We start from the raw sequence: 12,937 nt of genomic DNA on the forward strand, positions 1-12,937 counted from the left end.
CCAACACACACACACACACACAAACACACACACACACAACATACTGTTCTTAAGGAAACTCAACAAGATACAAATAAATACAGATAGGTGATTTAGTGAAATCAGGGAAACCATTCATGATCTAGAGGAGAAATTCAACAATGAAGGAAGAAATCAGGCCCTAGGATTTTCTTTGGTGGGATATTTTTTTTACATTACTGATTTAATTTCTTCACCCAGTGTTCATTAACATTTGATTTTAAAAAAGGATGAAATTCTGTCATTTGTGACCACAAGGATGAGCATGGAGGACACTGTATTAAGGACAATAATGCAGACACAGAAAGACAAATACCTCATGACCTCAAAAAAATCAAAAAAAAGAAAGATCCTATAGAGGCTGAGGGTAGAACAGTGACTATGAGACTGGGTGGGCACGAGGGTTGGGGATGGGAAAAGGCGGGTGTGCAATGTTGTGGAGAGGAGGAATAAACTGTGGTATTCTATTGCACACGAAGGTGTCTATATTATATATTTCAAAATAGAAGATTTTTGAATATTCATATCACAACAAATAATAAATATTTAGGGAGATGGGTAAGACGGTTACCCTGATTTGAACATTGCACTATGTATACACATATCAAAACATCATGTTTATTTTTAAAAATACTTAAAAATTTAAGATATTAAAGAATTAAATCTGTGCAATATTATGGAAATATCCTCCACTTGCTCCTAAAACATGTGTGTCTCCTATTGAAGCCCTTGTGGTCCCTTAGGAATAGATTTCTCTCCCACATTTTTACACATCTGTAAAGAGCAATGTTTCTAAGCACAAGCCCCTCTCTGGAGGACTGCCTGGTGCCCTTTATTCTATGGCTCTGTTTCCTTGGCATGGGATGAGCCCTTACGTTCTCTCAGAGCTTCTGCCATCCCCTCTTCTCAACCCTTGCCAACTGTAAACTCACGACAATTTGGCAAAGCCTTTGAGCATCTCTTCATTTATAATCCTTAATTAAACAGAAGAGCCTACGTGACCTTAACCAGAATTGGATTCCCTAGGCAACATTAAGAATTCAATAAATCTCCAGAGGTGATACATAAATATATTATCTGGCTTATTTCAGTATGCCCACATCTGGACAACCTAGCATAACAATAATCATTATCATAATCTTGATCCACTTTATAACCCAGAGAACTAGAACCACATTCTCCGTAAGACAAAGATATGCGTACAGAAAGAACCCCATCTGAGTCAGTAGCACTCTGAGCTCTTGGAGTTTCCTGGAAGATATCAACAGTTATTCTATTTCACCCATTGTATCATCTCACCCACCTTAAAACTCTCAAACACAAAATATTGAACATAGGCAGTAGAAAGAATGTATATCAGTTCCCTGTATTTATTGTTAGTCTTTATTATTAGAATGAATTCACACAGGTTTCTATTATTCAGTGACTCTTTATCATTACAATCAATTCATACAGGTATTACACCAAACTTGAACAGGTTCCTGAAACATTAGAAACAATTCAACTGATGAGATTCCACTGGTTGTGTCAACCAAGGGTAAATTGTCTGGATTGAATGAGAGATGGTAAGAGAGGTCAGGGTCCCACATCAGATCTTGCTATTGCCTGTGGCATGAACTGTGAATATCTCCTGTGGTATATTCTCACAGAATCCTGGGTGCAAAAACTAAACCCTAAGTAAGTGGCACTGAAAAAATCATATTCTTCTTTCCACCATGATTCAGATCATTTCTTTCTCACCTAGACAACAGGTGGTGGAGAAGGATAAGACCATCAACTTGTTAGACAATTAGCTATGAGGAATGCCTTAGACAAACGTGGGCTATCTTGATTTGGTCTTTCTTGGCAGCCCAGTCAAGCCAATCTATAGAGCTTCATTCCCCCCATACCCCAGTGGTAGATTCCCTCTCTCTATGCATTTATATACACCTGGGCAGAAATACAGAATAACCAGTGTCAGCACCATGAAGAAATGGCTTCAGAGTAGTTAGGAGACAATGTTTCTGGATCTTGCCAGGATGTTTCCAGGGGGCAGAGCTCTGATTAGAGCTGTCTTGAACTGTAGAAGCCCAAAGAAGTAAAAAAGTGCTGTTTCACAAATACTTGTGGATAGATTAACAAATTAGGAGGCCACCCTTGATGTAGGGTGAAAATAATGAACCTCCAGAAAGTTCTTTTTTGCAGCGTGGAGCCCTATTAGCATATTGTCCATTTCACATTGAGCCTTCATCCAAGCTTGATGTGAATTTTGTAGTGCTCCAGTCACGTACATTTTAGTCCACTTTATCCCAAATCTGTCAGAAATCTCAGAATCCATGTTCTTAGCAGTAGCCTATCTTTTTCTGCAGCCTCTTCAAGGCGTCCTTGATTTCTTTGTTCCTCAGACTGTAAATCAAGGGATTCAGCATGGGAATCACCACGGTGTAGAAGACTGAGGCAAATCTGTCAAAGCTGGAAGAACCACCAGAACTCGAACTCAAATAGACAAACATACCTGAAGTGTAGAAGAGGGAGACCGCGGTGAGGTGAGAAGCGCAGGTGTTGAAGGCCTTGGACCTGCCTTTGGCAGAGGTGATCTTCATGATGGACATGACAATATAGCCATAGGATATCATGATCAGTAGGACATTGGCTATCCCAAAGAGCATTGTTAGTACAGCAGTCAGGACTTGCACGAAGAAGGTGTCAGTGCAGGAGAGTTTCAACAGTTGGGGCATGTCACAGAAGAAGTGGCTGATGACGTTAGGCCCACAGAAGTGGAGCTGAAGCAGAGAGCACACTTGACATAAGGAGGCAGTGAGTCCGGCCACGTAGGATCCCAGCACCATGCGAGCACAGAGGGAGGGTGACATGATGGAAGAGTACAGCAGAGGGCTACAAATGGCAGCGTACCGGTCATAAGCCATGGCAGTCATGAGATAGGATTCGCTCAGCCCCATGGTTGAGAAGAAGAAGTACTGAACAATGCAGCCCACAAAGCTGATGGTTTGCTGCTCCTGGAAGAAGTTGGATAGCATCTTGGGGACTGTGGAGGTGATGTAGCAGAGATCTATGAAGGACAGATTGCTGAGGAAGAAGTACATGGGAGTGTGGAGGTGGGAATCCACCCTTATTAAAACAATGAGGGACAGGTTCCAGGTCAAGGTCGTCATGTAGGTCAGCAGGAACATCACAAAGAGCACTGCTGTGATTCTGGGGAAATCTGAGAATCCCAGGAGGACGAACTGGGTGATCTCTGTGACATTTCTTCCCCCAGTCATTGCCTCAGTGCTCCTGGTATGAGAAAGGGGATAAGAGAATGCGGGGTGATTCAGGAGGAAGCACAGCATTACCGTTTTCATAGGTATCCGCCTTTTCCCCCAGTGAGTGCTGGGGAAGGGGACATATTTCTCTGTCCTGCACTGTCCCTTAAATTATCATGAAACTGCTCATTGTTTTAGGCTCTCAATTACTTTGTTGTCTTGTACGAATTATAAGAGATGTGTCAGATTTCCATTACTGTGACAAAATGCCTGAGATAAACTATTTAGAGGATGAAAGATGGGTTTGATTTATAGTTTCAGAGGTTCTAGTGCACAGTTTCTTGTCCCTGTCTCTTTGGGCCTGTGGCAGCACAGTGCAGCAGGGTAGGAAAGGCTCTGCCTCCTGTCTGTTCGCTTCATTGTGGCTGGAAAGTGAAAGAATGAGAGCAAAAGCCCAAGGCAGAGAGGTCCTCCTGACTTTAGAGCCTTCGTATCTACCAGCAGCACCACAAGCTGGCCACCAGTTCTTTAGTCTTTGGGAGATATTTAAGAGTCAAACCATGACAAAAGATATTTAAAATTGAAAAAAGGTCATAGTTATATACATACATAAGGCAATAATTTCTGATTCACTTTACTATTCTTCCTATCCTCATTCCCCCTCCCCTCCCTTTAATCCCCTCTACTTAATCCTAAGTAACTCTGTTCTTCCCTAACCCCACCCGCATTGTGAATTAGCTTCCACATACCAGAGAAAACATGCCGTATTTAGTTTTTTGGGATGGGCTTATTTCACTTAGTTCGATATTCTCTTCTCCAACTATACGACCAGTGTGATTCTACATCACGTACAACCAGAAGAATGAGAAACCATAGCCCATTATGTATGATGTATCAGAGTGCATTCTACTATTGCGTATAACTAATTAAAACAAATAAAAAAAATTTTAAAAATGCCATAGAAATGCTATGATTATTGTATATGAGACTGAGATCACTGATTAACTAAAACGCTTTTAGAACGTCTCTGATAATGCATTCTATACCTGCTGCCACAGAGTCATGAAAGCAGCAGTGGTGTTTTTCCAAAATAAATTTGAAAGAGTTTTCTTCCAAACCTCTTTTGATTGTCAATTTAGATAGACTTTAAAAATTTAATCTTTACCTTTAAAAATCATATACCCTATTTACAATAATTTTTTTAAACACTTTAGAATTGAATTTGATACATCTTTAAACTGGCCTAGAACATAATGTCATAATGTATAATTTTGTTATATTTTGGTGGGGATCAGAAGCATGTTTGCCCCCCAACATGACATGCTCCAAAGGAGGTAAGTACATATACTGTACTCTTGGCCCCAAGGATTCTCAGATTTAAGGTATTTTGCTTCTTAGGAAACATCCTGGTAATGTGGTACATAATTTGGACTTTGAAGTTTGGATCCTTTCTTGCACTATTTTAAAATGTCCCTGTGGCCTAAACATGCCGAGCTTATTGTGCTCATTATAAAGGAGAACAATAAGCGCTCTGAACTCTTCACTGACGCGGTCATGAGTACGTGTTCGCACACCATCAGGCACACAGTAATTCTTCAGCAATCAGTGGCTGTTGTGAGTATCATGGATGGCTTACAAAACGTCATGACAGCTGTACCTGCAAAGATGAGTGCCAGGGCTGCGAGATTCCTTTCTTTCTTTGGAATTTCTGAGACCTATCAGCCCCGTGGACAGGCAGGCGTGGATTCAGATCCACTGCCCACGCAGGTCAACCAGCCAAGGCCATGAAGGTATAAGCCACATATGTCATTTTCTATTTAGTTCCCTTGACTTTGGGTACACAGGATTAGGGACAACCAGTGTCAAACTGTGATGAGTTTTTATATAAAGTTAAAATGAATAGTTTATTTCTAAATTGCAACACACACACACATACACACATACACACACTGGCAAAGATGATCAGCAAGTCAGAGCTCAGTAGCAGGTTCTTAACTGATAGTACATATTGTCTATGCTCCATGCCCAGAGTGTCCTTCCTTGAGATGGAAAAGCCAATCAGTGATACCATCTTTTTGAAAAAGATGAATAATTAGGAAGGACATGCACTTCCAGACATTAGGCAGTTCTATTAACATTGATGACTGATTAGCCCTGCAAAACAAATGTGCAACAAGAGAACAAATAGACATCTCAGAACTCAATTTAAGTATTGGTAAGAATGTAACATATAATAAAATATGTTAAATGAATGGGGAAAGGATAAACTCCTTCTTAGGTAGTCTATGAGACTTGACTCACTAAGGATAAAAAGTGTTAGAGGAATAAATACAGATGCATTTACATAGTCTTGGGATGGAAAACTACACAGATTAAGAGAAACACAGAACCAAAACAGATTAAGAGAAAACGTGGTTATTCTAATCTTAGTTATGACATAAAATCCCACTTATAAGACACAGCTGAAATACAGCTATTAGCTGGGAAAATAGCCATGGAATATACAAGACAATATAGCAACGCCTTTGATGTACAAGATAACTTCTGAATCAACAAGAAACTGTCCCCACACCACTGATAAGTGTGCAGAATGCTTCTGCTTCTCTGGGGGAAGACTTGCTTATGTCATCTCTCTCATGTGTTCTCTCTCTCTCTCTCTTTCTCTCTCTCTCTCTGTTCACACACACACACACACACACACACACACCATATTAACCACTTACATTGCCACACATTAAAACCCAAATTTTAAAAGTAATAAGTGGTATAATTTCAATTTACTTCTTCATACTTACCTTTATTTTCTCCAGCTCTTGTGGTTGTAATACTAAGTTATTAAGGTACATAAATCCTTAATAGCATGGAGAGAGAGGAGTGGGGGTCAGGGGGAGAGGAAGGGAAAGGGAAGAATACATACTTTTCTGACATTTACTTATTGGCTGTGTAATCTTTAGCAGGTTATTAACCCCTCTGTTCCTCAGTTGCCTCATGTACAAATAGAGATAATGCTGTTTACCTCTTCATAGGACTGTTCCAGGAATTGAATGGCATAAACACCTTAACACAGTAAGGGCTCAATAAATGTTATAAATCATCATTCCCCAGCATTGCTTGTCTCTGTAAAAGAGGAAAAGGGAAGATTTAAAATATTAAAGTAACAAGGAGCTCTTGATAAAATGATTTCCTTAATTAGATGGTCTCTAAGCCTAGACTCAAGAATACTGTTAAGAAATTATTCTATTAGACAAAGGGGAATGAGGGGAAGGGAGAAGGATGGGAATAGGAAAGACAGTGGAAAGAATCGAACATCACTTTTCTTTCTTTCTTTTTTAGAGAGAGAGAGGATTTTTTAATATTTAATATTTTTCAGATTTTGGTGGACACAACATCTTTATTTTATTTTTATGTGGTGCTGAGGATCGAACCCAGTGCCCCACGCATGCCAGGCGAGTGCACTAGCACTTGAGCCACATCCCCAGTCCCTCAAACATCATTTTTCTATGTTCATGTATGAATACATGACCAGTGTAACTCCATATCATGTATAACTGTAAGAATGGGATCCTAATTAGAATAAGTTATACTCCATGTATGTATAATATGTCAAAACATGTTCTACTTTCATGTATGTCTAAAGAGAATAAAAAAACATTCTATTTTGATCTTGTATTACTGTGTTATCTCTACTCAGCAGGATTGCAAATTCCTGCTGCTAGTTTTATATCCCACCACCAAGTACCCTGGAGCAGGCAGCACTGAGTAGATCCAGTACACACACTAGCATTACCTGCACTAAATTTCTTCCTTTTAAAAAATTTATTTATTTCTTCTAATTTGCTATACATGACAGCAGAATGCATTTCAATTCATACTACACATATAGAGCACAAATTTTCATTTCTCTGGTTGTGCACAAAGTCGAATCACACCTTTCGTGTCTTCATAGGTGTACTTAGGGTAATGATGTCCATCTCATTCCACCATCTTTCCTTTATATTGCGTTCTGTTGACATAGGAAGCCACACTTAAGTGTCTTATGTGTAACCCACCATACCCAGAAGAGAGTAAGAAAATGGGGATTGTTTTTCTTATTCATGATAAAATTTATCCTGACAATTTAACTTGTTAAAACTTTATAAGCTAGAGAAAAAAAAAAACTATGAAGATACTCACTATTGGGGATCCGTGTTTTGCAGGTGTTCACCATCTGCCAGGACAACTGGAGAAGAAAGCTGACTGATATAAATTTGAGTTAGAGAAGTCACTAGGTGGGTATAGCTAATCAAGACCCTTTCCAATTCTGGTCTCATAGGGACATGGTCAGTTTAATGAAATGTGCTAAGTATAAAATCAGTTAAAATCAGAAATTTTGCTGAATGAGGAAAAACGTACGTAAAACAAGGTTAAAGAGGACATTTAGATCCATACTACCTGTGCCTGGAATGGGTATCTCTGACATCTCTGTGGCCCAGGCTCATGTGCCTGACCCCCAGGGTCAACAAAAGTGACAATGGAGAACTATTTGAAGCTCTCAAAAGGTCTAAAGGAATTGTAGACAAATACTCTCTGCTATCATTAAGACTCGGTAAGAAGTAATGAAGTTAAATCATCAATTACTGTATTATTTCAAAAACTGAACCCTGAAGGGCTCTAATTGCATTTAAAGGATTCTGGGGCTGAAGAAAATTGGGGAAAATAGGCAAGCATGTTTTTTTATCTCAGGAAGTTCCCCCGAAACAAAGTAAAGTATTATTATTGTCCCAAATTTCCATTTCTGACTTTTAAAATCTGTCAGGCTTTATAGACGTCATCTGGTCTGACTGCAGAGGATCCTATTAGTCCCATTATACCAGTGAGAAAGCAGAGAGCAACAGAGTTCAAGGTCACATTCTCAAGAATTCAACACTCACCCCTCGCCCCAGAGTAATATCTGAAAGTTTACATTTGGGATTCCTCCTTTCACTGAAGAACAGGGAAAGAACCCGAAGTGCAGAGTGTGGACATGAGGGAGGGGGAGAGGTGAAGGGTGGGTGAGACTGATTTCCATAAACCTTGCTCCACGTGGGTCCTAGTGTGAAACCACAGGCATCTCAAGACAGCTCTAAGTCTTGCCGGCTGACCTTGACCCAGATCCCCCGCAAAAGACAGAGTTCTTGTCACAAGTTGAAACGGACTATTTCTTTTCCTTAAGATATTTCTGAGTGGGCCGGCTCCACTCCTCGCTGGGCCATGAACCTGGCCGTCCACTCGCAGCCAGTGAGGTGGCCACACGAGGCCTCCTCTTAAATGTGCCACTGAGAGTAGAGGTGAGAGGGGAGAAGCCAATTAGCGGGAGAAAACACAGCAGGTCCTTGCTCTCTGGTGTTGGGGTTGCCCGGGAGTTTTTGTCCCTGATGATTTCATGGGTTTGATTCCCAGAACCACAAAATAAATACATAAATCATAGAAATAAAGGAAAGATTTAAAGTGACATCAGCCAGATGTCTGATTGGAGAACCCTGATGCTCATGCCCCCACCAAAAAGATCCAAAACAAGAAGTCAGCACATTTCGATCCTGCGCTACAGTATAGCAAGGGAGGGGCAGAAACCCCAGGGAGTGTGGAGCTCTGGATGGCCACATAGACCAGGGAAAGGAGCACCTTGTCTTTGCTGTCCCATTGCCCCCGTGGGGACCAGCTTGCACCTGGAGGGACTTCTCCCTGTGGGGAGGAAGTGAACAGGAGGTCCCAGAAGTCCTTGTCACTGTCGTGGATACCTGCACTCAGCTCCTGTTGTATTCCCCAGTCCTCACAGCCCCTGAGCCCACTTAGGGAGTGGACTGGAGGTTCAAAGCCTGTACTGACTACTCCAGAGAAGTAGCCCATGTGGTGTCCCATCCTCTGTGGCCCAAGCTGCTCCTGTGCTGCCCCATCAATAAACTGGACCCATTGTTCCTGAGGCTTTTGGTCGCTGCATCCTTTCATCCCTGATGACCTGCCATAGTCATACTACACTCACACGTGGGAGCGTGGCCTCTACCAGCAAAGCCGCTGCCCTAGAAACAGGCTGCCTCAGACATACTCCATCCCCCATCCCAGGTGCCCCCGGTAGTCCCACAACTCAGAGCCTAAGCCCAGCAAGTCACCATGTCCCCCAGTGCTTCAGTCACCATAGAGCCCTGCCCCTGGGATCCTGAGTCCATCTCAGCAGAGCAGCCACGTCCTGTTGACTCAGCCAATATGCTACCCTGTCCACCAGGAACCTTAAGGCCCAGCCTAGAACAGCCCTGGACCCAGAGCCTCAGCCAATGTGTTCGTCCTTAGGAATCTGATCTTGAGTCCAGTGGATCAACCACATACCCAGCAACTAAGTTCACTCAGTGCCCCATCATTTAGTGGTTCATATGCTTAGTTTGCAGGAGCCCAGACCTATGACCAAGGGGAGCAACAACAAACACAGAGCCAAGGACCGACCTTGACCTCAGAAATCTAACCTGCTATGGTGGTGCTCTGTCTCCACCCCACCAAAGAAACACAACCTTGGCTGAACTGTTCCAACTTGTCCTCTGGACATAACAGCCGATGCTCCACCTCCCTGGCTCTGAACTAGCTTTCTGCAGCCTGAGATCCTCAGGCACCTCTTCACCCTGGGGAGCTGGTCCTTGTTCCAGCACTCCACATGTCCTTCAGAGCAAGCCATCAGTGTGCTCCATTATTCCAGGTTCTTGTTGCTGATGCTCTTATCTTTGCACACCCCGGGCCACTAACATGTCCGAGATTTCAAAGTCTAGAATCACTACTATGCAATATGCAGTCTCCACTTTAGCACTGTATCCTGTTGGCTCTGGGATTCAAATTGCAGTTGGGCCCTATTTCTTAAGACCCGAGACTCTGGAACACTCCTTCATCCCTAGAGTCATGCCATTATTGAACCATAATCTCCAGGATCAGAATCACAGCTACACACCTACTTTCTGACCCCTAAGCTACTGGGGAGTGCCACAAATCACAGTCCCTGTATTTGAGGGAATGAAGCTGAGCTTGTATTACAAGTATCTCAGCACTTCAGCAAAATCTGACGCTATATCCACAGCTTTCTCTGAGTACCAATGTCCTGGAAGTTGGCTTCATGGAAGCTGCTTTTGAGCTGTGACAGACAACACAAGGGATCTCCTCAGCTATGTCTGTCTCATGGGGGGAATATAGAACAAGAAGACCCCTAAAATCTTGCCACTGAGAGCCCCAACAAACAGCCCTGCTAAAACCACTGCTATCAAACTCCTGTACCTGGGGTACAGAGGTACCCATAGCCGTTACTGACCTTGATCCCAGCTGAGAAGGCTCATGGATAATACACTACTGTACCTACCCAGAACCAGTGCCAAGGCACCCTTCCCCATCAATACTCTAGGACTCAAGCAGTGAAAGTTTCCCTTTAAAAGTCACTATGAATTTGGAAGAGTGAATGTTCCACCAGAGGCAAAGACATCGGTACAGGAATTTCAGAAATATGAAAAAGCAGGAAAATTTTATACCACCAAAAGAATATACTAATTCTCTTACAACTGACCTCAAAGAAAAGGAAACTCATGCACTGCCTGAAAAGGAATTCCAAATACTGATTGTAAGGGAACTAGTAAGATAACAAATGAATACAGGGAGCCCATTTGACGAAATTTTAAAAAATGAGAAATTCAACCAAAAGATAGGTAGCATAAGAGAGAAACTAACCCAATTCATAGTGTTGAAAAATTTAATGAATGATATAAAAATATAATAGCTTGAGAGCAGAATATCTCAAGCAGTAGAATGAATTGTACAGAAAGACAGGTCCTTTGAAACAACCCAAATAAAAATATTAGAAAAAACAATGAAAAAGAATTCAAAGACGGGTTACAGGACTTATGGGAATCCACTGACTGAACAAATTGCCATATCATCGTAGGTCCAGGTGAAGAAAGGTGTGGGAATATTATTTAATGAAATAGTTGCTGAAAACATCCCATATCTTGGAAGAGATAAAGACATCCAAATCCCCAAAATTCAAAGGTCTTTAAACACATTCAGCCCAACCAGTTCCTCACCAAAGCAAAGGGTAAAAGTGTCAAAGAGTAAGATCTACAAATAAGAAGAGAAAAGTGCCAAGTGACCCAGAAGTGAATCCCCATATGATGATCTGTGGATTTCTCAGCAAATCTTGTTTGTCAAGAGGGAATGGAGTGAGCCACCTCATGTGCTAAAAGAAAAGAAAAAAAAAATTGCTAAGCCAGAATAGGATGCTTAGTGAGGCTGTCCTTCAGCAATGAAGGAAAACATCTTCCAGAGGAGCAAAAACTGAGGAAAACTATCAGCACCTGACTTACTTTACAAGAAGTGCTGAAGGGAGTTTTTCAACTGGAAGCAAAAGAATAGTAAGTACTACTATGAAAATACAGTGGTTGAAAATCCCTAGTGCAGCTAAATACAAAGTCTAATTCAAAATACCCCATTACCAGAACTGTGGTGTGTGAATCTTCAGAACTTGAGTAGGAAGGAGTAAAGTCAAAATGGCCAAAAATAACCACAGCGACATTAAGTTGTTGAGAAGTAGTATAATATAGGAATATGTAAATGTGACAACAACAAAAAAATAAACTTTGAGTAGGAAGGTAAAATCAAGGGTATTTGTATGTAACAAGTTGTGATCATCAGCTTAAAATAGTCTATTATGATCCTAAGATTTTTTCTAAACATAAGATTCTTCATATAAGCCAATAGAAACCACAAAGCAAAAACTATAGCAGATTCATAAACAAGAAAAAGAAAGGAATTGAGTCTTAACAGTTCAGAAAACACAAAGGCAGACAAGAGTGTAATAAAGTAAGAACGGAACTATAAAACAACGAGAAAATGATTTGCAAGCAACAGGATAACATTGAATAATAACATTGAATATAAACGGATAAATACTCTAATCAATAACATAGACTGGCTGAATGAATTAAAAAATCAAGGCCCAATTATATGTGGCCTGTGAAAGATCCATTTTAGCTTGAAGGACACACAGAGACTAAAAATGAGAGAATGGAAGACCCTATTCCATGTATACAGTATCCAAGGGAGGGCAAGGATGGCTTCCAGTCTAAAACTGTCACAGAGATAAAGAATATTAGTAACAAATATTACTAGACATGAAAGAAGAAACAAGTGGCAGGAGGCTTTGACAACTTGCTTTCTATAATAGATCAGTCAGACAGAAAATGAATGTGGAAAACTAGACACAGACTGCATGTTGGACTGATGGAGGTAGCAGCCACTCACAGAACATTCTATCCAATAGCAGCAGAACATGCATTCTTCTCTACCACACAGGAAACATTCTCCAGTATAGACCATATGTTAGGTTGCAAGAGACATCTTAATGAACTCAAGATTATTAAATCATACACAATATGGTATCCAGTCATAGCAATAGAAAACTAGAAGTCATCTGGTAGAAGCAGTTTTGGAAAATTCACAAGCATGTGAAAATTAAAACAATGTGCTCCTGAATAAGCAATGAATCAAAAAGAAATTAAAAAAAAAAACTTGATACAAATGACAATGGAAACACAATACATCAAAACACATGGGTTGCAGGAAAACCATTTCCTAGCAGTTCATAGCAATAAATGCCACGTTAAAAAGAAGAAAGTCTTCATAAATTGCCTGACCATATG

The 12,937-nt window shown here is 40.9% G+C and overlaps 1 protein-coding gene across 1 annotated transcript; it reads right to left on the minus strand.

Annotated features, from left to right (window-relative positions):
- Positions 1 to 1,579: 1,579 nt before the first annotated feature.
- On the minus strand, positions 1,580 to 3,278 carry LOC124093074 (olfactory receptor 5AN1-like). Its single transcript, XM_046445235.2, has one exon. It carries the CDS (start codon positions 3,276 to 3,278, stop codon positions 2,340 to 2,342), a length of 939 nt encoding a protein of 312 aa, XP_046301191.1. The 3' UTR covers positions 1,580 to 2,339.
- Positions 3,279 to 12,937: the final 9,659 nt, after the last annotated feature.

This window comes from Marmota monax, unplaced genomic scaffold (genome assembly GCF_021218885.2).
Source record: "Marmota monax isolate L192 unplaced genomic scaffold, Marmota_monax_Labrador192_F-V1.1 WCK01_AAM20220418_F8-fsc00038, whole genome shotgun sequence".
Classification (NCBI taxonomy): domain Eukaryota; kingdom Metazoa; phylum Chordata; class Mammalia; order Rodentia; family Sciuridae; genus Marmota; species Marmota monax.